Genomic DNA, 26245 nt, shown 5'->3' with positions numbered 1-26245 from the left:
CCCCCCCCCCACCCCATTCCTTTCGGACATCTCTTGATCCGCCCCTGGTATTCCTATCTAGAATAACAATTACTGTAGCTTGTTGTGGCCATTATATCCCATAGAGTAGGCCTATGATGGATGTGTTTATAATGAATAGCAATGACACATTTTCAAAATACAAATAAATGATATATAGGGCGGGATAGGAGATCTGAATCCACATGAAAATGAAAGAGAGTTTTTTAACAACAGGAATTCGGATTCTGCTGGAAGGTTGTTGGAGGAAGGGGGTGAAATCCCTAGCAAATTCGGCCGAAAGATAAAATCCTTGGCCATAATGCCAGTGAATTGACCGGAGAGGCTGAAATCCTTAGTAAATTCATTCCCTTGGGAAGAACTCTAGATAGAGGGAGCCAATGTCACCGGACTTTCTATAACTAATGGATTAGCAGGGTGGAGTGCAAATTCACCAGGAATTTCTGGCGGCCTCGACCAGGGCTAGAATTTACCGGTGGCCAAAATCCAATAAGACACCGGTATTTTGTCCATATCTATCCTAACTATGGAGGCCCATGTCAGATAGGTGTTTTTTTGCAAACTAGCTTGCATAAGGCCCCATAAAAAAATAATATAGACTAACCGTAACACTCAGAATCCAATTCCTAAAAACGCTGCTTTGTAAGCCTGCAGGAGGTATACAGTAGTCGATCTGTATTTGAAATGAAAACGTATCTTTGTTGCAGTCTCGGTTTTTCCCAGTTACAAATAGCGATCAGTCTCAATTCATTTTGTCGAGCTCGTTAGTGTGCATTTGGAAAATCCAATGAAGATACAGTAATAGACTTTTTTAAATTATGAATATTTAATATAATTATTGAATGCTTTAAATCCTCAATTTAGGTTGGCTAACATAACTGGTATTGATCAGTCATGAGCATGCACAATAACTCAATGTTTCCACTACTACAGTTTGTGTTCTCTTGAGACATGTGGCGGGAAAAGTACAGTAATCGGATTAATAGTGCCTACCAGTTTTCAAAATATAATTTTTCGATCATTAGCTGCTATAAATTACTCACACTATCGGGTGCAGTGATTGGAATATATATATATAGGCAAATAAGAGGTCTCTCATTAATTGTTTATACCACACATATAAAATATAAATTAATTAACGGTAAATATTACAATTAAAATTACATTTTCTCATTAACAAACGCAAAAGTAAAAGTATATATATAAACATATATATATATATATAATATATATAGAGAGAGATCTAACAAGATAGAAACGGTACTGTCTGTGGATTGGAATATATATATATAGGCAAATAAGAGGTCTCTCATTATTTGTTTATACCACACATATAAAATATAAATTAATTAACGGTAAATATTACAATTAAAATTACATTTTCTCATTAACAAACGCAAAAGTAAAAATATAACTCAGAAACGTTTACCAAAAAAATATCATATTTTAATAATTAAGTTCCCTTTTGTGTAGGTATGTTTATGTATTAGGCCTATGTAGGCTATAGAATTCATTATTTTTTTTAAATGCAGACTGAATCTACAGTATAAAGTAATTGTATCGTTTTCGCCGCCTGATTGTGTTGCGGCTATAAATATATCTGAAAATAAATGTTAAAAGTATAGAATGTATATATATATATATATATATATATATATATATAAATGTATATATACATATATATACTATACATATATATATATTATATATATCCTATACACATATATGTATATAGAGGCCTACTGTATATATACATATATATCCATATATATTATATATATACAGTATATATATACATATATTATATATGTTTATATATATATACTGTAAATATATATATATGTATGTATATAAATAAATAAATAAATAAATATAAATTTAAAAAAAAATGATTATATATATAAATTATATATTATTAAAGAATCTCTATTGAGATCCAGCGGGCCGCCATTGATGCACGGTAGAGATTGCATCTTTAGATCTCCGATCTTGTTCACAAATTCACGGACTAGTGCTGTCTCGTAAGAATTTCGTAGGACGCGTTAAGAATGACAAAATATTCTCTGTATCTACTGGAACCGAGCCACATAGCTTGTATTCCACTATTTGCATTCACACCTGGGCTCTGTAGGCCTATATATATTGCCTTGGTTTGGCTCTGTAATCATTAGTGGTCGTGGGACTAGTTTGGGCCCTACCTAAGCTGGTCGAACGTTTCGTTTGGGTCTATACCCTAAAAAAAAGGAAGAAAGAAAGAAAGAAAAAGAAAAAATTGATTCTAGAACACAAAAATGCCGCGATGCATTCCCCAGGAACCCCTAGTGTAGTATTACCTCCATTTTTCTCATGCGAAGTACTTTCAATTGCTTTTTTTAAATTTATTTCTTTGAGCAACTAGCCCTCCTTAAGATTTGATATTAGGCCTCCGCCTATTTTCAATTATCAGAAATTGTAGGTACAGATTATTGTAAAAAGATATTGTTAACTTTAGAGAAATGTCTTTAAACTACATATCTTCCTCTAATCAAAGACCCCTCGGCCTTCAATTAGAGACCACTTTCCTCTGGTCCCATGTTAACAAATGCCTGTTATCTTTATTATTCTAATTAGAGATGAGCTGCCAAAGGCCATGGAAACCCCGGTCCCAAAAATGGTCTTCGAGGGAGACCTGTATTATAGTTCGGTTGTCATTTAGAGGATAATGCAGGAACTCTTGGACGTGGAGTTGTCTTCCTGGACATCAATTTGTTTGATGATAATGCCGTAAGGTCTGACATCAAATACTTTTTTGGATTGATTTTCCATTGGTGATACCCAGTATTCAGCTCCTACCTCCGTCTGATCGGCTGGAATGACCTTCATGTGGCCACCAGCCTTGTCAGGATTAATTCGATTCTGCAAGGCGATCTTGTATCTTTTCCCTTCAAATTCAAAAATCTGAGCGTAGAATTCATCGACCATAGCCAAGGAAGGACTGCTGTAGACTCCTCTGATGTACTCACTTTCATGTCCCCTTTTGAACTTCCGCACAACTGCATCTTTCTCTCTCATCTTCGTTCCGTGATAGGAGACTGGCCATTCTCCCAACGTGGTCGTTTTTCGTATTCCATCTTTCCCAAGCCAAGTATTATCTCCGTAAACATTTTTAACAGTAACTGCGTACCTATACCAGCCACATGGACGATTGTAGCGATATCCCCCTCTCATGTAAACATCATTTTCATCATTCTTATTCGTAAAATCGTAATCGAATTTTCGTGCAAGTAAAGATGTATCCATTTCATAGAAACCTGATTTGCCGTCCTTCGTCAATTCAATCACATGGACTGTGCCACCATTTCGGATGCCTTCCATTGCAACTGTTTTCTCGTCTTCAAGGACTCTTCTATCAAACATGAATTGTATAGTTTCCGGCTTATAGCTCGTCATGCTCTTCATCTCCGAAATGGTCATGTTTGGCATAACACTGACCACTGTCGTTGTCCCGAACATACCTCGAATATTCACCTTGATTTCACCACTTGACGTCGTCTCAGGCATCTCTCTTGGCACCATGGCATGGGAGATGTGGAAGAGGTCATGGATGGTGAGCTTACGAGGAGTATCCAATGATCTGGATGCAGCTGTTCCTGGTGGCAGAACCTCTACCCCGAATGACGCAGAGAACCCAGCAGCTAACAACTCCAACGAACCCAAAGCAGACATCACACTGAAACAGATAAGGCAAGCTAATAATTATGAAAAGTAGAGGCCTAACTTGTTGTAGGCTATAACAAAACAACAGTGCAGATGTTTCCTTGCCATTCATGTTGATATTATCAGGGCCGCCAAGACGGGAAACTGTAACAGGGACAAGGGTTAGTGTGGGCCCCCAGTTACGAAGGAGAGGCACGAGAAAGATTGCGCCGAAGTGAACAATTTTTCTTTTTTTTTTTGGTAGGGGTGGTAAGCTCTGGCCCAGGTGATTCCCCTTCTCCCTCCCGGTTGCACTGATATTTATGTTTTGTGTATAGGCCTATTTATAAAATGAAATTTAAATAATTAACTTATTTTATAACAGTTTTATTGACTGAATGATTATCCGATTTTAACCAGCATTGAAAATCATGTACAGAAGACGGTGTGTTTGATGTCTATATACTGCATTTTATACTGTATAGCCTATACCTGTAAATACCATTAGTGCTACGCAACAACATTGATTTAATAATGTTACATCATTATATATATATATATATGTATATATATATATATATCTAAAAATGCGCTATATAAATTCATATGGTACCATATATATATATATATATTCGTATATCTCATTCGTTGAGAGCTATGCTACGCGATGTATTATTGTCCTTTATTAAAACACTGTATTTACCTTTCTTTGATGATTTATTATTATATATATATCATTATATGATATCATTTTAAACATTTAAGAAGAATCTGCGAGTTCGTGGAAAAATAGGTGCCACAATCGGAATTCGAACACGGGACATTCTGCTTGGGCCATCATGAGGCTTCGTTTGGAATTCAAATCCGACTGAACATCTGCTTATTCACACTCGTGCGAATGCATAGAGACAGCACAAGTCCTTAATGCATAACAAATAACAGAGATCAATGGATACGCCCTCTTCTTATAAGCATTTGACAAGACGAGATCTCAGAAGATGCTTTTTATAAATCATATGATAAGAGATAAACTCTAAACCGTCTTGCAGTAATACTATAAATATATATCTGTAAATAAATGTATATATATATATATATATATATATATATATATAAACTGTATATATAATCGACATATTTTCATGCATATGTACTTGTTCCTTTTTGTAAACATTTTTTAGCAAGACCTCCTTAAGATTTGATTTTAGGCCCCGCCTACATTCGACAATCAGAACTTGTAGGTACAGATTATTGTAAAGAGATATTAACTTTAAAAATGTCTTCCTACAGGTCTCCCCCTGATTAGAGACCCCTCGGTCTCCAATTAAAGACCACTTTTTGGTCCCATATTAACAAATGCCTTTTATCTTTATTTTTCTAATTAGGGATGATTTTACAAAGACCATGGAAACCCCGATCCCAATGGTCTTGAGAGACCTGTATTACTATAGTTCGGTTGTCATTTAGAGGATAATGCAGGAACGCTTGGACGTGGAGTTGTCTTCCTGGACATCAATTTGTTTGATGATAATGCCGTAAGGTCTGACATCAAATACTTTTTCAGATTGATTTTCCATTGGTGATACCCAGTATTCAGCTCCTACCTCCGTCTGATTGGCTGGAATGATTTTCATGCGGGCACCACCCTGATCAGGGTTGATTCTGTTCTGCAAAGCGATCTTGTATTTTTTTCCTTTGAATTCAAAAATCTGAGCGTAGAATTCATCGATGATAGCCAAGGAAGGACTACTGTAGACTCCTCTGATGTACTCGTTCGCATGTCCCTTTCTGAACTTCCGGATAACTGCATCTTTGTCTCTCATCTTCGTTCCATGATAGGAAACAGGCCATTCACCCGTCGTGGTTGTTTTCCGTATTCCATGTTTCCCAAGCCAATTGTTATCTCTGTAAACATCAGTAACAGCAACTGCGTACCTATACCAGCCACATGGACGATAATATCGATATTCCCCTCTCATGTAAACATCATTTCCATCCCTCTTATTCGTAAAATCGTAATCGAATTGTCGTGCAAGTAAAGATGTATCCATTTCATAGAAACCTGATTTGCCGTCCTTCGTCAAATCAATCATATAGACTGTGCCACCATTTCGGATGCCTTCCATTTCAACTGTCTTCTCGTCTTTCAAGGGTCTTCTATCAAATATGAATTTTAGATTTTCCGGATTCCGGCTCATCTGCCTTTTCATAACTGATATTTTCTGGTCTGGCTTAATTCTGACCACCGACGTTGTCCCAATCATGCTTCGAATATTCACTTCTATTTCACCACTTAGCGTCGTCTCCGGTATCTCTCTTGGCACCATGGCATGGGAGATGTGGAAGAGATCATGGATGGTGAGCTTATGAGGAGTATCCAATGATCTGGATGCTGCTGCTCCTGGTGGCAGAACCTCTACCCCGAATGACGCAGAGAATCCAGCAGCTAACAACTCCAACGAACCCAAAGCAGACATCACACTGAAACAGATTTTTTTGTTTTTTATTTAATGAAAATTAACATTACAGAGTTGTAGGGCCCGCCAATAGTTATGAAAAGTAGATAGGCCAAAGCTTTCTGTAGGCTATAACAAAACAGTGCAAATGTTTCCTTGCGATTTGTATTGATATTTATGGCCGCCCAAATGCAAATGTTGGTAAACAGGATTAGAGAGTGGGTATAAAACTAATGGACGGCAGCGGTCCCTGTTGGCGCAAAAAAGCTAAACCTGTCTGATCGGCATACACGGACGTCTTCCCCAGTTTTCCTACTGAAACTAAAGTCTGCAGTTTAAGTACTTACAATCCTTGAGGTTCAGCACGTTCGTCTGTAACGATCCACGGTAGGTAAAAATTTCAAAATGAGTAGGCCTACATAGGTTAAATTTAATTTCTGGGAATTTTCTAATAATAGGCCTGTACCATTGTGCCTACTGTACACAAAAAAAACAACTGTATCAACTATATAAACATGTTGATATCAGTTCAAGCCTATATTTAATCTATTTTCGATTATAGTCCAGTATAGGGTTATCTCAGACGAGTAATTTCACTGTAAATGTGGAACTACAACACATAGTTACCGTCAAATTGTGTTATTTTGTGATCATAAAAGACTTAATAATCCCAAAAAATTAGAAAAAATATTTACTGGAGTAGAACATTCACTGAATGCGTTGAGAATGATGTTGCTTCCATTAGATTTGTTTAAAGTCATTTATAGGCGTTTATTCGAATAAATACGGTATTTGATTTACTGATTGAATAAATGTTGCTTGATTCATTTATTGACTTGTACAGCATTGTAGTAATTATGATACTGTAAAATATATAATCAGTAATGTATTCACCACCAGAAATTTAACAGTAATTCAATAAAACACAGACGGTGCATCTTTCCAATATGTTATAGCCATCTATTTCAGACTTTCTTGTTTATTGAAAATCCAATCCAGTCTGCAAGTCGTAATAACAGGTACATAAATAATCTGCCTTCAATTTCCATTCTACTTTTTAACTTAGAAACAAATAAATGTTTTTAAAATTCATTTAACTATCAGTTTTAACATTTTAAACTAATATATTGTATATAGGTTATCAATTATTAAGTCGACACAGCAGATATGCATAGCAACAAAATAAAAATATAAACTAGCTACACTTAAAACCAAATAATAACAATTAGACTCCAACAAAACGGAATCACCATATACTGTATTTCAGTAAATAGATTTTGTCCAGGATGCTTAAGTGTTCCTTTAAAACACAGGTAGGCAAAGTGCGGCTCACGGCCGTCCACGAAAACAAATATCTAAAAACCTGTGTAAAGCCAGCCATCAGTAAAAGTAATATTATACCAAGCATATAGTGATAAAAATATGTTTTAACAAGCACAGGAAATGCCCAATTTTCACCATAAAACGCCAGAGTTTGTGTGCGGCCCACAGTGTTAAAACAAAAATTCACTTCGTCCCTTCCACACATTAATTTTTGCCAACACATGCATTTAAACGACCATCAGAAAATTATAATTCATATAAAATATTTTTCCTAAATATTACATGGAACTAGAGTTTAGGAATGAAAATATTTTCAGAAAATAACAAGAAAAATAGTTACTGATGAACACAATCAAAACAAAATTATAATATCCGGAAAATCTAAGCAGGGAGGCGCATTTTTAATGGTGGTATTGGATTAGAAGATTAAGACATGGAAGCGGTAGATATAGATAGGCCCTAGATGAATAAGATTTTTTGCAGTGTTCTCATTCCTCTAATCGTGTTTACACGCACACACTCTAAATGTTTTGTTCAGCTGTATTCATACACATGCTAGATGCCGAGTTCAGGTCTGTTCACACACATGACGTTGACTTCAGGGCTGTTCACACACGATGTTGTGTTCAGCCCTGTTCGTATGATAGATGCTGAGTCCATATCTGTTCACACACATGATGTTGACTTCAGGTCTGTTCACACACATGATGTTGACTTGAGGTCTGTTCATACGCTAGATGCTGAGTTCAGGTCTGCACACACACACATGATGTTGACTTAAATTCTATTCAAACACATGAAGTTGTGTTCAGCGCTGTTCATACGTTAGATGCTAAGCCCTACTCCTTGAATATTGTTGCTAAGGTCACACAAAATAATAGCGTAAATGACCGTAAACATGTGCATTTGTGGGAAAACATGTGAATCTGTAGGACACGCATGTATTCGTTACCGTTTTATGATTGCTCAATTGATAAGTTTGATTGGCACTTCAGAAAGGTCTATTTATGCCATCGTATACCACTTGTAATAACAATTAAAAACTTTTTTGCACAGACTCACATAAGATTTACTGTATATATATATATATAATAATAAATAAGTACATACTGTATCCTTTGATGCTTTGTATTAATACTAATAGGATGACAAAATATGTCGATAAGTATTGTCATTTATAGGTAACAATAATAGCATCCAGAATAGAAAGCACCAATGCCAATCCATATGTTATGATTTACATTTTCTTCCTGGTAACCCAGTCAACCCTTGTAAACAAACACAATGCACATTTATCACTTCACTTTATTGGTACAGACGTATTTCTTATACACCAAGGCTTTAACTGTTTGTATTTTGAGATTTCACCCATTCATTGTAGAGCTTCTCCTGTTGCTGATAGGCCTTGGCAAGTTTCTTAACTTGTTTACCACTCAAAGTTTCACCCTTTGTATCATGAGTTGGCATGCCCTAAAGAGTAGTAAAGAACAACAACATTATAAATAAATTATTAAAGAGTGCAAGTACAAAGGTTTTATCAAACCAAAAGTATGCAAAGAAAATACTTCAAAGTAAACAAGCATGGGAGATATTCCAAAGCTGAATGCATTTTGTACTTCCTTGTCCTGAGCATGGGCCTCCTACAGTATTTGAAAAATGTTATGTACATCTACGGCCTAATATCAATCAAAATGGCACAATATTATCTTTAAATGTTTAATTAGGAAGTTATTTTCTTTAAATTTTGGTCAGTTGTGGTGGATAAAACAACATCTTTTTTCTTAGCCTTAGGATGGTCTTGTAAATGAAGAGTGGATGTTTACTTGAAATCAGGCTTATAAATGAAGTTGGCAAATGATAGTATTATTCTGGAGTTAATTTTTATTATTATTACTACAGTATTATATAGGGGTTTGTCATGCCAAAACTAGAATCAGTGACCAAAACAATTTACTTTTCGATTATTCACATTCTGCACATTTTAAGCTATAAAATGATAGGTCATTTACTGAAATCGACTAATTATTGCCATAGTTATGAGTTAAGCTAATAAGGCCTCTACTGAAGTATACAATACTTGCACATTCTTATGCTAATTACTCAGCGACAGTACGCTGGTTTGGGGATGGCAAGCCTTAATTTGGGAAATCACTAAGTACCTTATCATCAAACTGTGAATATTTATCGGTTTCTTTCTTGAACATTTCTTGAGGAGGGATCCGTCTCTGGGCTTCTTTAGCAGCCTGTCTCTCTTCTTCCTTCCTCTTTGCTTCCTCTTTTTGTTTTCTTTTCTTTTCTGCTTCCTGTTGGATTGTTGAAATAATAATAACAATAATAAAAAAAAAATCTGCTAATGGAATTTAACTGGTACTGTTGGCACAAAACATAATAAAACAAAACATAATTATCATTCTATTTGAAAATAGAAGAGGGATAACAAAATACTTATAATGTTTGATGTTGAACCAAACACATTGGACATACTCTGCACGTACCAACTGTACTACAGTGGAAAGCTGGTTGTGCAATAGATGAGGCACCTTATTTTCCTATTTGATAATTCTATCTATATTTTAACAATGTAAACTGATTTATGATTGATCAAATATTTGAGGGAGTACATTTGTGGTTATCTCCCATGCATTTCAAGTATGTTTTATACAATTTGCATTTGACTCCGATCATGAAGTCTTAATCTTTTTTGCGTTTGTTTAATTAACTTTTAAATTTGACCACAGCTGTTTTTACTTACAGTATTAATAATTAAATTAAAATATAATCAGATGTAATGTTTATTTCAAGTCTATTCATTCTAGGATTTTTATATTCTTAAAGTGTCATACCTTTAACGCCATTTCTCTTTCTTTAAGAAGTGTCTCCCTGTCATCCAACTTAATTACTGCCGCATCGCCCTCTCGGTCTTCTAACCTTACTCCAAGTTCTGGTAAGACATCGTCTCGGAGACCATCGCAGAGTTTTAAAATGTCTGTCGCTGTTTCAAAACAAAAAGAAATTGTTAACTAACACTACGTTTTGTAATAGTTTCGCAATCTAGCAGATTGCAAAGATATTGTACAAGAATAGCTACAGCACATCAGAGTACAAACACTGCCACATATGACAGAAATAGTAGTAATAGCCCTAGAGCAAAATTATTTTGTTTGGCATTCTCCTAGGGTAATTTTAACCACTATAGTATCATTTACAAGAAAGATGGATGCTAGAAAAGCGAAATGAGAACTGCGAAACTTCCAGGGAGCATACTTAATACTGAGCCCATTGCGGACAGTCTCAAAACCTATTGCGAAGCCAATACAAATATACGAAGAACAGTATGATTCGACCACTGGTTAATTTACCCCTTGTCTTGGTCAAAATTAATCCATTGATAACACGGCAATAGTTAAGCAATCGCTTCTCACATATTTCTGTATTATCCTTTCCACTGATGATCTCTTCGTTGATGAAACTAAACATTAGGCAGATAATCAATCTGTTTCTCTATCACTCAAGATTTTGATATTACAGTAATATTTCACTATCACCCACTCACCTTTCTGTTCCCTTGCAATTTTTCGCACTTGTCCACGAAACTGGGATAAAGTTTCTAAATATGGCATAACAACCTCCTCTACCTGTACAAAAGAAAAAAAAAATGTGTATTTTTTCATATCCAAACTATTGTAACTATATCCATAGGTCAATCCATGTCCTCAAGTGTGTAGGAATGCATTAGAAACCAAAGACAAGTGATTGACTAAAGCCCTGTCTACACTATCAAATTTTATTTGACGAAAACATGTGACAACATGCCTAAATATGATCATGATGACATCACATCATGACCATATATAGGCACATCATGACTATATATGGGCATACAAACGTTTTTTGTCAAAGAACATTTGATAGTCTGGACATAGATTAAACAAAAAAAAATGGACCAAGCAGGCCCATTCTCAATACTATTCTGGATGGAGCATCCTGAAGGCAGGTGATCTGAAGGGGTCCTGCTGAAGGGGTGCCAAAGATGGGGTTATGTCTGTTCAGCTGATCCATCTCTGGCTCAGTCTAAATTATCTCAATAATTAATCATTTGGCTATTTATACGGATCACATTATCATCTGAATAAGATTTTACATTTTATTTTTTTCGGGTGCAACTATGGCCTAAAGTCCCCAGAGTATGGATGGATGGATTTTTTCGGTGTAAAAACCAAGAATAACCCACGAAAGTCTGAAGAAGACTTATTTTCAGTGCGGTCTTTCTGGCGGTGATTGGGCAGTACACCGGGAGACAGTCACCTACTCTTTTCCGAATAGTGTACTGCATTTGTTAACATACATTTGGGCATTATGCACACGAGACTAAACGGCTTAAACGTCTCATCCGAAAGACCGTGCACAATCAAAACTTGTATTTCAGCCCTCCAGCTGAAACAAAAGGAGAGCAGCGATGGGAATTGAACCTGAGACCTAGAGATCTCAATGGTTCAGTGCACACGCAGTGGCTACCACCGGTTTAGCCAAGAAAACCCAAAGAAAACTGAATATTATTATGTATATCATTGTTCTACGACCATGCAAGTCTTTATGCAGTGTGTAAATAAACTTATGGTGTAGTTTAGCTTCTCATACTGTACTCCCAACTCACTTTAAACTAAATAATTTTTTACGACAATATGGTATTTACATTTGCATTTTGTGATCCACCAGCGATAGGGAAACCTATAGACTCATCCTCAGATATTGCACCAAAAACCTGAAAAAAAAATGCATATAAAATAATTATCTTATATACTGTATCTAATTCAATCACATAGCAGTATCTGGCTACAATAAATGATGAACCAGAATCTATAGCTTCACCACAGAGCTATTACAAATGCTATTGATGATTAAAAGAGTGTATCAAATACTAATATACCAATGAGTTGTTTACTCCCAATCAAAAACTGTAAAAGAAAATTTTTTAAGCAAATAGGCATTTATATTGCACCTTTCGCCAAAGATGTTAGTTTAAGTATTTTCTGAAGACAACCAAATTGTTGGCATGATGAATTGAAATAGGGAGGTCATTATAGACTTGAAGCAATGCCAGATAAAATTTTAAAAATATGTATATATAATCTCAATATTTAGCAACAAAATGAAACTTAAAATGCAAACAAGCAAACTAGATTAAAAAGCAAAAAAAAAAAAAAAAACCACAAATTTCTTAAATACCAATCTTTAAAAAGTTATTTTTTCGGAATGTTCCTGACCTTTAGTAGCCTGGTTAGATACTTGGCTATGCCTTCAAGAAGTTTCCTGTTGGGCACCTGTTTAGATGTCTGCTTAGCTTGCATATATATGTTACAGTGCGTTACCAAAATACGCATCCCTTCTAAAGCCGACCGAGTATCAATTGAATCGCATAGAGACTGATGGATCTTGGCCTTGCCCTGATAATACCTTAACACAAAAAATAAGAATGATATTAGGGGTCAACATTTTCACAAGTGTAAAAACAGTACTTTTATATATGCATGAAAATGTTGATTCAAAATAACATGAACATAGATTTTTATGACCAATTATAATGCGTCCATGGATATAATAGACATTAGACCAAGAACAGTACTTTAGTTGACTTCACCAAAAAAATGGAGAAGGTTTTGCAAAATCAACATTATTTTTTATGTATACTTTCAGAGGGGAGAGGGGGAACAGAAAAAGAGTACTGTTTGTACGCTTGTGAAAAAGTTGATAATTGTGCGGCCGTCCCGAGGCAAAACAACGTTACTGACATTTTTGTCGATTTTTAAATAATATTATTTAGGAGTACATTAAATACGTCTGAATTACCTGAGAAAATTTCAGGTCTCGACAATGAGTTGTTTCGGAGATAGCACCACCTATCCTTAAGCACAAAACTTAAAATATAGTGATTTTCCATGGTAAAACAATGTAACTACAAGATTACGCGGCAAAACAACGTATCTACGATGAAGATACGTTGTTTTTCCTCGGAATGGTATTCAAAAATTGTTTTGAGCTGATGGAGTTTGGCAAGGCGAAATCAACTGGTTATTGGTGTTTCCATATCAATAATCTACAAGCTAAATGCATATGATTGCCCCTAAACGTGATAAATTCCAAAAATATGTCCCATTTGCAACAACACCGAGTTTGACATGTTTCCGAGGCAAAACAACGTATCTGTGAATATCGCTAATAACTTTGCAATAAAGAAATGGTTGTAATTAAAATTTTACATATAATCACAATATATATAGATAAACAATCCTGCAAAATTTCAAAAGGGTATGACAATTTATTACCAAGTTGCAAACATGAAAACTTTAACTATATTTTTCTTCAAAAGTGAAACTTTACAGAGAACAAACGTGTGGAAATTAAACCTATACTTTTATAGTATTGCTTATGTCACCTGCTTGTGAAAAACGTTATGAACTTGTAAATTATCGGCTCATAAATGTTTTAATTATATAAAAAGGTCTTTCATTTACAATGTAGGTAAATGAATTAAGGTATAATAAAACTATATTTATGATAACTGATCCATTTAAAACACATATAACTTACACCATAATCCTGTATGGTATTTCACATTTTTGTGCATGACAATTATTGACCGGTCTTCTATAAATTAAGGTACTGACAGGTCGAAAGGCAGTCAAAGCTTTACGTGAGATAATTAGGGCCTAAACCACAGGAATAAGCTTTCATGAACAAATGAAAATCAGCCAATTATATTTATAAACGATTTAGAAATATTTTAAACTGTAATCAGACATTTAATGACTGTAAGTGTTTTAAACAATCTGAACTCAATAAAAAAAAACAAAAAAAAAAGATAAAGTTGGGACATTTACCACCAAAGCATTACTTGAATATTTAAACTTGTGGCTTTGGCAGTAAAAGATCCAACATCAATCATGATAATTGATGGACTTATTTGAAATAGTAACAGAACAAAATTAATCACTTTCTGATTTATGTTAATCATAAAAATGTTTTTCACAAACCGATTGTGATAAATAAAGAGTAATAAAAGTGGGCCATTGTTTGAATATTTCACCTTTTGACTCTTGTACTAAAAGATTCTCTCTTGAGAGGAGAGCCATCCTTCCATTAATTGACTAATGTTCTACATCATCTATGTAATGATTGACTAACAGATTGTTTCTACCAAAAAAAAAAACAAAAAAAAAAAAGATTGAAACGATTGGATGTATTCGGTGTGAACAATAGAGATGAACTACGAATGTTCAAAGACCTATTTTGAGTGGGGTCCTTCTGGTGGTGAATTGGCCAGCACACCAGGGACAATCCCCCTACTCGGTTCAGAATGTACTACATACCTTAACGTGTACATGGGCCATATTTCACACACAAAAAGACTACTTAAACATGTCTTCTAGAGTGATTTTTTTAATGTTTGCATTTCAGCCTTCCATCCACATAAAAAAACAGGAGAGCAGCACACAAAATTGAGCCAAGGGTTAACAATGGATCTCTCTATGGTTGCACACAGAGTGCCTACCACCAGTACTGGTGACTCAAAGCTGCCCTCTATAGGGCCTAATAATATATATTTTTAACAGTTTGAAAAAAAAATGGATTGTAAAAGTTGTAAATATTGAGATATATACCAGTCAAAGCATTGTTTTAATATCCTTACCTGTGAATTTTTTCCGAAAGTTTCCGTAATGATACTGGTCAGACAGCTTTCTTAATGAGTTACATTATTAAAATGATGATTTATTGATTGATTAATTAATAAATTGCCTAACTTGAAATAGACAGACTAATTGCTTATGTTAATTAGTTGAGTATATATACTATTTAATTGCTTACTTTCTTTATTTAATAAGTGAATTAGATTTCAATTGACAATAAGAGGAAATAGTATGTTTTTCATTAGCAATGAAAAATGTATAATAATATAAACAATCTGTAAATCAGTAAAACCTGACTTTTGACAAAAAAACTGTTGTATGCCCATATATAGTCATGATGTGCCTATATATGGTCAAGATGTGATCTCACTATGATTATATTTAGGCATTTCACACATTTTTCTCAAATAAAATTTGATAGGCTGGGCTTCATTAAAAAGATAATAAACTCATTTTATCTATAATTGTGCTATAGGGGATTTCAATAATTTAACTTACTGATCATTCAGTTTAATTTCTTCTTCATTCCATTTTGTGAACGCTCCTGGTCCTGACGATGGACTTGCTCGTAATACATGCTTCACATTTAGGAAAAACTCCTGAAATATTGCAAAAAAAATGAAATAAATATATCAAAAAATGTTTATGCTATTCCTGTATCTTCTTATTGCATTATGATTATCATAAATTTATAATATTTATAGTGTACGCATACCTATGATGTAATTAGGTCGAACAGCAGCGTAAACCAGTGGTGTCACCAGACCTTCCCTAATAGGGGGAGGTGGGGCTAGAAGGGGAGTGAAGCACACTGACATTTTTGGCTTTAGTGTTGTAGTTGATTAACAGAAACATTTGATTAGATTCCAGAATGGGGCAGTTGACTCTCAGTGAATTACAGGAAAAACTTTACTTAGGCTGCCCCTGACCAAAATTTGTTGTATGAACCTATTGCAAATGCGCATTGCTCAAATAAATGAATGAAATAAATAGTTTCCAAACAAATTAGCCTTTATGTAATCAAGAATTTGTGAGTTAACGCCACTTTAAATAACATGTTTATTTTATCAATAACAACTCCCTACAAATTTAGTTTCTTTGCTCACCACACACTTATGGCAAAATCACAGAACACCTAACTAAGAGCTCGCAACATATTCATTGAGAAAACAAATAGATATCAATATATGAAAATGCATGACAAGAACCTCAGTGGTCGTCTTGTTAAGATACCTAGTTAGCTATCTGGATGTCGTAGGTTCGATTCCAACCCAAATCACTTGCAAAATTTATTTTGCAAGCATTTGGGAACATGCTAAGCATTCAGTATGATAACACGTCACGTAGGGCAAACATCATTTCGTATTATTTCTCCGGACACACAAACGCCATCAAAAAAGAACCTTAAAAAAACATCCTCTATACTCACATGGATCATTTTCTCATAGGCTTTGGCAACTTCCATTGTGGATGTGGAGTAGTCCAAGGTATCCTTCCAGGAATGCAACAAGAACATGAGACGTATTTGTCGAGCCGAGTGTTGTTTGAGCGCGTCCCTGATCGTGATGAAATTCTTCAATGATTTTGACATTTTGCAGCCTTCAATGGTCAAGTGTCCAGCATGCAAAAAGTATTTGACCCAGTCATCATTGTTGTAGTATGCCTTTGAGGAAAAAAAATTACAAAAAATTAGAATTTAAGGGCACTTATTGTGTACTAAACAGGTGGGCAAAGTGCGGCCCCCTCATGCTGCATGCAGCCCGACAGTGATTTTTCTGTGGCTGGTGAAAATGAATTAAACACCCTATGCTTGCGGCCCGCCAACCATCTTTTGCAAACAAACACTTTGTTTTTTACGGCCAGACACCGATTGTCTGTAAAATGTAAAACTGAGCATAAAGCGGTATATAAACAGGGTATAAAGGTTTTGGAAGCATAATGGAAACATCAAAAATTGGGTGTGGCCTTTGGTGTTAAAAATTCACATTGGCTCTCTGACACATTTTTATGCCCACCCCTGGTGTACTCATATAACTCATATAATGTGTTGGTTTACCTCAGCTTGGGCTAACTCGTTGTCATGATGAGGAAACTTCAAATCTACTCCACCTGTGTGAATATCCATTGATTCCTCCAATATAGAGCTTGCCATAACTGAACATTCGATATGCCAACCAGGCCGACCCTAGTGATTTAAAGTACACAAATAGATAGAATATTTAAATTGATTTTTTTTCAAACTCAATCACTTATGACGACTCTCCTATATAAATTGAAATCAACCTGTCATTATATAAAAAAAAATCATTTATGTGTACATAGTTACGTCACAATACCATGTGGTACTACTCCGTTGCTTTCGTTGCAAAATGAATTCAATCAGACGCCATTTTCTCCACTGACAAACCATGATCCCGATTTCTAACGTAATTAAGATGTTGTATCTTACTTTTTCCTTGTAAATTTTAATTGATGATTAAATGTGTGTTCCATAACTAATATAATGTGAGCTTTTGTGTTTTTAGTACATTTTGATGGTAAAATATTAGATTTTAAAATGCCTATGCCAAAAAGCCTATGAAGTCATTCAGGCGTAATAAACGGTAACCTACGTCTGTTGACAACAAAGGGCACAACCTGGCGTCGTGACGACACGACCGTGGTACCTATACCATGACATTTATTTGGTAATTTGTGATAGAGGAAAAATACATTTTAAGGGATGATCGCAAGTGCTGATAACTGTGTTAAAATGACATGTACTTGCCAACTAGTGGCGGTGCCAGTGGAAGAATAAGGGGCTATATCCCCAGTCAGTCGAGTCGTACAGGCCACGCTCCTTGTTTGTCGTGACTCGTATATTGTATACCCACCAACCCACTACCGTACCAAGATGACTTGCATCAAGACTGCAATATAGCATGGCGAGTTGAATGGCCGAGCGGTTAATGCAAGGCGTCACAGCCTACGGCCGTAATATCGGTACTGGTTCGAATGGCATACTCGCCTATGGTTCTGGTACTGTAGTAGAACAAGTCTTCTCAGATAAGGGCTATAAACTGACGGCCCAGTTTACACAATTGGCTCATGTACACTATAAAGAACCCTGTACATCTTTCCAGACGAGTTGGGGGGGGGGGGCTTACACTAGGGTACTATTCCGTCTCACAGCCCCTGCCATTGTGAACTCATCCAGATGCTGAACAGACGTTGATGAGTAACTGAATAGAATTAAAATGAGCTACTTTGGAGGCTGGGGTATCTACATATGGCTTGACTCACCAAAATCAAACCCTATTCAGGTTTTATTTTGGAATAATAACTGTACAAACCTTGCCCCAAGGTGAGTCCCATGACGGTTCCCCTGGTTTTGACGCTTTCCAAAGAGCAAAATCACTGTCGGAACGCTTCTCACTTAGACGGTCTTGAGATATGCTAAGGTCACCCTCGCCCTCTTGTAATGCTGTGCTGTCGCCGTACGCTTCTGGTACGAGCTTAGCATAGTGGTGTCCATTAGTTTCATCAAATGTACTCGTTGCAAAATATACGGAACCATTTGAGGGGTAGCTATAATAAAAAATGTTTTATTCAAAAATCAGTATAACAAATTATTTTTTCTTTAGAAAATGAGGCAATAAGGGTAATTAATAGCAGACCTTTAGAGGTTTTGTAGGAGCAAATTTAGGGGGAAAATGTTTTATTCAAAAGTCATTATAAAAATTTATCTTTTCTTTATAAAATGAGGCAATAATGGTATTAAGTAGCAGACTTCTTGAGATTTTTAAAAGTCAGGAGCAAATTTAGGGGGAGAACCACCCAGCGTGCCCTACAATTTTTTTTTTATTTCAAAAACACCAAAATTAGTTTTAAAAAAACAAGACTAAGAGTGCCATTTCAGACCATTAAGAGGTGCCACAGACATTAAGTTGTCTAATAATATTTTTATTTTCTTTTCTTACATTAATTCAATTCAGTTGGGAGTTTTTATCTACTTTTATTTTTTTATAATAAATTTTGTGGTATAATTTTAATGGCAAACAGAAAATTGGTATTGTATCATTGCATTTTTTTTATAGAAATAATTTTAAAATTGCTACAACTATATTGGGTTTTATTTTAGTTGTATAATTGATTTTAAATAAGAATAACTTACGCATATCCATTTGCAATGATTTTCTCAATGTACTCGACAACCTCTGGAACATATTCACTGACCCTAGTAAGAACATCTGCTGGAAGAACCTATTTGAAAAACGTGAATCAGAAACTAAATGTATATTTTGACATATTCCTTATTAACTTTTAATTTATTTTCATTTCATTTACCTTTTCCAACACTACTTGGAGTAAAGTGAGCTGTTTTCTTGGCCCCTGTGCCCCAACAGTCACAGTGCAGCACCAGGACCAAAATATACAGTAACTGACACGTTGCCCCTTATCCTGCCTAACTCTCGGGTGAGGAGGTGAGTGAGCAGACTCCATGTAAAACCCATCAAAAAACATAAGAGTCAATTTTTGAGGCTATAAAACCAGTTCAAATCAACAAGGAATATGCAGAGGTGGATCCAGGATTTCTTGTTAAGCTGATACCAATTAATTTCAGATGGTTTGAATCAGCCCCACTATGGAAGTATATTTATTCGGTGTAAACACCAAGGATACCCACGAAAGATATATTTCCTGTGGGGTCCTTCTGGTGGTGATTGGGTGGTACACCGGGAGACAATCCCTACCCTTTTCCGAAGTGTGTACTGCGTTCTTTAACGTGCACATGGGTTATAATGCACATGGGACCAATGGCTTAAACGTCTTATCTCAAAGACGGTGCGCTATCGCAACTTGCATTTCAGCCCTCCAGCTGAAATAAAAGGAGAACAGCGATAGGAATTAAACTGGGGACAAAGAGATGTCCACACAGTGGCTACCACAAGGTTAGCCGACTGAGCGACGCTGCTCCCAGTATAATCCCATCATGATGCGGAGGTGATTGATAAACTAATTTTCAGAGTGCTTCAAAAAAAGTTTGAATTTAGGCCGTTATTACCAGGCTATTTTTTCTGTCATAAAAAACATACATGTTGATAAAATTTGAGGTGTAGCACTCTAAATCTTCCTCTGCTTTGCTTTAGCATTTTATTTTTTTACTAGATTTTGCGGGTCAACTTACATTCAAGTCTTCCATGTCTTGATGATACTCGGCCTCAAAATGTTGAGGTAATTTGCTAAAAATAGAATTGTCCACCACACTGCTCCCAAACTTTCCATCTAACCACTCGGATAGTGGGTCTTTAGCATCTTGCAAAAGTTGCTATTAAAAGGACGACATCCGAGTCATTTCATTGCAAATAAATATAATTTCTGGCAATTTTATTTGATTAATAAAAAAATATATATCTCATGAGAAAATTTACAATACATCATACATAAAAAGTATTTGTTTATCTGTTTACATTATAAATTCATATTATGTGACAAATATGTGTGATTTGCCCATATGGATATGATGTCATATCACACCCATATGGACATGATGATGTAATATCACTATCTTATAGGCAAGATGATGCAACAAACAACCTCTGTTCACATTATAAATTCATATTATGTGACAAATATATGTGATTTTCCCATATATGCATATGATTATTTCATATCACACACATGGAGGCATAATGATGTAATATCACTATTTTTGTGACAAAATTTGTGATTATCCCATATATTTGTGATTATCCCATATATGGATATGATGATGACATATTACACACATCTTTGCATGATGATATAATATCACTATCTTATATGGGCAAGATGATGTAAACAAACAACTCTTAAGCTCTGTTTACATTATGTGACAAACATGAACATGGACTGCACAATGCACTTATCAACTATTAAAATGCACTGAGCAGAAACTTACTGTTTTCATTACTTGCAGTTCATCAGCTTTAGTCTGCCCGTTGACCCCTTCACTGAGCGCATTCTGTGACCCTAACACCTGATTGATGATCTTTTGTTGCATCACTTTCTTGTCAGCATTTGTTTCATTGCCACATTTTTCTTTGAATTTCTATTAAAAAAAAAGTCAGAGTCATAGTTGTAATGACATCTTTTAATCTTCTTGTGTTTTAGTATATTTTATGGATAAAAAATGCTTTGTTTTTTTATGCAGGATAAACTGAACAATAATTTAGTATTGCTTTTTATAAAATATGTTGCAGAAAAATTTTTGAAACAATGAATCAAGTGTAATAAATGGAAGTCAACCACCAATAGTGCTACTGTATTCTGTAACTTTGGCTCTGCAAATCTGAATGATATATTACCCAGCCAAGTACATTAGTGGGTAACATTGAAGATGGTATGATCAGATATAGAACAGAGACAAGAATCTGCTTGTCAATTATACAGATGGAAAGGACTGATAGCGGTATACTTAAACATGGTGGATTTGCTTTAAACATAACAACAGTATCTTAATATGTATTCAATATACAATGCTAGAGAGGACTTGCACATTACAAACTTATCCTCACCACTGTCTGGTACAAGGCCATCCAACATTGATAACCAAATTTGGCCGATTTTAGAGGGTGGGTTCTTCTACCCGAGCAAGTCTACGGATGGCCAATTAACGGCAAATTTTCAACACTGCACGCCAAAGTTAAAGGCAATTAAGTTTTTAAGTGAGTTAATTACGTTACTCGCTCAAACTCTACCTCCAGGGAAAAAGTTGTACAGGCGGTGGACTTACACCACAGGAGCTACTGTACTATTACCTTTAACTTGTTGTGGTCATATTTTGTTACAAACATTTCTGCACATGTAAAAAATTGATAGGACTGATACATGACATACCACCATGGCCTCGTCTAGGTCCCTCAGAATTTGTTCAATATTGGTTGTCTTGCCAACGTAATCTTCAAACAGGTATGTTGTCCGTGCCCTTTTGATGATTTTATCATCAATATCTGTGATGTTCATGCAGTAGAAAACATCATATCCAAAATAGTCAGAGAGAATGCGACGCATGATATCGAAGGAGATATACGACCTGAAAATGCAAATTTATAAGCTATTAATACAGTAACTACGGAGCTCTATACCTGAGGTCAATGATGTTTGAAAAACATCTTTTTAATATTAATTGATGCAAGTATTTGGGCTTTTCTGATTAGTAAATAATAAATAGCATAATAAATAAAATAAAATAATAATTACTGTAATTAATAAATAAAAATTGATGGAATTCAATATTGACAGAGCCTAAGCTTGGTTTCCATACAATCGCTACACGCTATCACCAACAGCTTTCGGTGATGCTGATTGGTTAATCGATTCTGGGAACCTTCCCAGTTGCATCGGCGACTGCTACGCAGTACAATGATTCCGCTGAAGAAAGTGTAGCGATAACAGTGTAGCAATTGTATGGAAACCACGCTTTACTTAATGCCCATTTATGGTGGTCATCTTTTTATCTACAGGTATTGGAAAAGTAAAGGCATATTAGCTACCTGGCATGACCCATGTGGGATGAGTCGTACACCGTTGGACCACAGCTGTACCATTTCACTGTATTCCCATTCATCGGGATAAACGGTTCCTTTTTTCTGGTCAAACTGTTGAAGAGCATAAGCTGTGGTGCACTCTTCCCAGATGGTAGGGACCACGCTGGTTGGCATCTCTTCTTTCCTGAAACAATTGTTGTAAAGTTACAATAACATAGTATGTTTCACAAACATACATATAAATAGACAGTTTTATGATGCATAAAATTTCTTGCGGTAGCATAAGATAGGCCTAGTTAAGCATGACACAATTAAATACAAACTTGTATATAAAAAATACAAACAATAACACAAAAACTACTAATTCTCCAGCAACATAAAAATACTTTATTTGCACAACCACGAATGCCAAGCTATCCACCCAAACCACACTTTTCAGAGAAAACACCATCCGCCCAAGCTATTATTATTCTACCAACATCCAATCACAGCGCGTCTCAGCAGCAGCCAAATTCTAGAGCCTCCATCAGCTTTATAAGGCCGGCACCATTCTTCCACTGAAGACGGTTAGAGTATACTAAATGAAATTTTGGGACATTACAATCCAAATGGTTCTTCTCAAAACCAAGATACCATCAATGAAATTGGAATTTGTAGCATTATGACATATATAACCTATAATAATGTATTAATTCAAACCTTCAAGTCTTATAAAGAACTTTATTTGAGCCAAATCGAGCCACTGGTGACGGTTTTATAAACATTTGAGTTACCTAAGAGTAGCAAGTTGCATGTTAAGATTTCTGTCACTTTTTACTATGTATTTCTGTTAATTGTTAAAACTGATAAAAAATAGTGTACATATTGACTATAAACTTTTACTGTAAAATACTTAAAAAAAAAAAAATTAATAAGTGAAATTTAAAAAATAATTTAATATTTTCAGACATAAGAAAATGATTTATACTATTTAAGTTAGAAATAATTCATGAAAAATATTTTGTGAAACTTCAGATGGGCACCCAACTAATTTACACATTAACAGAAGAAAAACAGGAAACAAAGAGCACTGTGACAAAAATTTGCTCGTTAGTTCTTTTTATTACAATTACCGGACACCATCCCGGTATTTTAAGTGAAGGTTTCTGGTCATAAATGTACTTTTAATTAAAGTTGTCAATAACCAGACCACGCGCAGCGAACACGCTCAACTCAGGAAGGAGGTAAAGGTCGAGTTGTTATTCGACACAAGAAGCGAACTGTCTGAAATCTCGATAAACGTGTTAGTGGGGCGTTCGAACTGGTGGCTGCCTAGACGCGAAACGCGTCTTTAAAAAAATAGTCTGTATTTATATTGACAGAAACTCGAAAAACGCATAGGTGTTGCGTTCGAATCGGTGATAGCCTAGACGTGACGCGAAAGTTTTTTATCTTCTACATAATAATAAATACAACCTAGTAGCAGCCAGGAGACCTACGTTGGCCTATACATCGGCTGAATAAGCTAGCGGAAAGGGGATGTAAAATGTCTTTAAAAAAAAATGATTTACTCATTATGTAGGTTAAATTTTAGGCCAAAATATTGTCGTCAGCTTAGCTAGGCCTTACTTGTTTGAGGTGAAAAGGAAAACTTTCTTGTGTTGTAGAGGCTAGCACTTTTAGTCAAAAAAGGGCACTTCAGGAAAAAGGGGGGTTCGTTCGGACCCTACGAACCCCCCTGGCTACGGGCTTGGTGACATGGCTTCGTATCTGTGATGGCAGGATTAAATATGTATTTACTTAAATTATTAATTAAGGTATATTTATCCAATCTTCAATATGACAAAAATGCATACATAGCAGCAACAAGGCTGAGTTGCTTATGGATGCAGAAGTAAAAATATTAAAAAAGCAGAAAAATGGCAACCCAAAGAAAAAAAAAAAAACCATCTTAGCAAAAAAATCATCTTAGATGGCACATGCATATCGTTGGTCGATATGCATAATCTAGCAATAATCTCAAAATTCTCCCAAAATTAGCTTATGTTTAATATCCACTTTAATCCTTGATATTAAATACTTTTTTAAACCTGAAAATATATTTTATAACACTTTAAGCAACATTTAGTTAATTTTCAAACACATAATAATTTATATCAAAACTATTGCAATTTATGTTATGTGTTGCACTTTTGTTAAGATCATGTATACAGTGGCCAATCTATAGCTGATCGTCAGTTTTGTTAAGTAAAAAATGCTATTAAGAGGCATCGCATTTATTACAATCATATTACTATAGGCAAAAAAACTCTTTGATACATAAACTAACTTAAATATGGCAACAAATTGAAAAATAATACTCAAAATTCTGTAAAAAGCAACGTATTTTACTGTAATTTATATAAAGCTGAAAATATCGTAATAATTATGGCGACCGATCTTGGAAAATTTTTTAATGGTAACGACTTCAACTCCCGAGTGACCTGAAAAAATTTCCAAACCAATCAAAAGGCATTTTTAATTAATAAATTATTTATAAGCTTTTCGTTCACACTGTAAACACGCTCAGTTCCGGTTAATTGACACAAGAATAGTGAGTGACGTCATCATCCACCATAGCGTGCTCCCAGTGGCTACTACGACTATAGCCGGCTAGCTAGTAATACTAAAGGCCTACCTGCTATTTACTACTCAAACTCTATACCTAAGGCTAAGTAGGCCTAGGTCTAGCCTAAACATATAGGCCTAGGTCTTCTCTTATATACGCCCCAAGTCAACGCAGGCCTATTCTAAACTATAGGTCTCCCCATGAAGTTATAATTAAAACTCCATGGTCTCCCTGTCCCTCTAGTCTATCTAGGCCTAGTCGGGCTAGGGAACGGCCTTGCTTAGTGAGGTGGGACTGTACACCGGCATGACCAGTTGAAGGCCTTGTCCACCCTAGCCTAGGCTATAGTATAGACTAGCCCCTAGCTAGAGCTCGGCTAGGCCCCCACTAGGCCTAAGCCCAATCTGGCCGATCACCATCTGGCCTGGGGGTAGGGCCTAGCTAGGCCCCACCTAGATAGATAGGCCTAGCTAGGCCCCTATGTTATGCCTAAGCCACCTAACCTATTATTAACTCAGTTATTAGAATACTATGGAAAAGTAACAAAATCTATATTTACCATCTGACATGTTTATACACTAAGTAAAACAAATTAATGCACCGAATGAATCCTTTATTTTGGGGAAGAAAGAGGATGGACTTTCCCTTGGTCCCGTTGTTGTTGATGCAATCAGATGTAAACCAACGTGGACAAGTGTAGGGTCAAAGTTTATAAAACTAATGATGCATATCCTTAGCATAATAAAGTTAAGTAATGCATCATTGGGCAGTTCACAATGGTCATGGATATTCATAAGGAACAAAACTCTCTCTCAGGGGAAAAAAAAACTTGCGACATTTTACGGTGTTTTTTTATTCATGTATGGATGTATGGGGTGCCATACGCAGCAAAAGTCCATGTTAAAATCAAAATGTAATTGCAAAATTCAATGTCTGATTTATCAAAACGTAGGCGTAAATTTCTCAAAATGTAGATCTAGTTTCCCAAAATGA

The 26245-nt window shown here is 35.4% G+C and overlaps 2 protein-coding genes across 2 annotated transcripts; both read right to left on the bottom strand.

Annotated features, from left to right (window-relative positions):
- Window positions 1-4341: 4341 nt before the first annotated feature.
- LOC117120352 lies at window positions 4342-6845 on the bottom strand. Its single transcript, XM_033265379.1, has 2 exons — window positions 6497-6845; window positions 4342-6174 (listed from the first exon to the last, which is right to left on the bottom strand). Exon 2 carries the CDS (start codon window positions 6168-6170, stop codon window positions 5157-5159), a length of 1014 nt encoding a protein of 337 aa, XP_033121270.1. The 5' UTR covers window positions 6171-6174; window positions 6497-6845; the 3' UTR covers window positions 4342-5156.
- Window positions 6846-7088: 243 nt separating this feature from the next.
- Window positions 7089-25938, bottom strand: LOC117120351 (cysteine--tRNA ligase, cytoplasmic-like). The gene is made up of 16 exons (XM_033265378.1): window positions 25812-25938; window positions 22672-22849; window positions 22016-22211; window positions 21078-21227; window positions 20325-20465; window positions 19311-19399; window positions 18490-18724; window positions 17214-17342; window positions 16587-16820; window positions 15656-15756; window positions 12737-12926; window positions 12166-12234; window positions 11026-11107; window positions 10316-10464; window positions 9632-9775; window positions 7089-8942 (listed from the first exon to the last, which is right to left on the bottom strand). Exons 1-16 carry the CDS (start codon window positions 25819-25821, stop codon window positions 8814-8816), a joined length of 2226 nt encoding a protein of 741 aa, XP_033121269.1. The 5' UTR covers window positions 25822-25938; the 3' UTR covers window positions 7089-8813.
- Between the last annotated feature and the right edge of the window lie 307 nt (window positions 25939-26245).

This window comes from Anneissia japonica, unplaced genomic scaffold (assembly GCF_011630105.1).
Source record: "Anneissia japonica isolate Jap-2015-1 unplaced genomic scaffold, ASM1163010v1 scaffold284953_len930413_cov181, whole genome shotgun sequence".
In the NCBI taxonomy this organism is placed as follows: Eukaryota; Metazoa; Echinodermata; class Crinoidea; order Comatulida; family Comatulidae; genus Anneissia; species Anneissia japonica.
The sequence above is the reverse complement of the archived record's forward strand: the minus strand, read 5'-3'. Positions and strand labels throughout refer to the sequence as shown.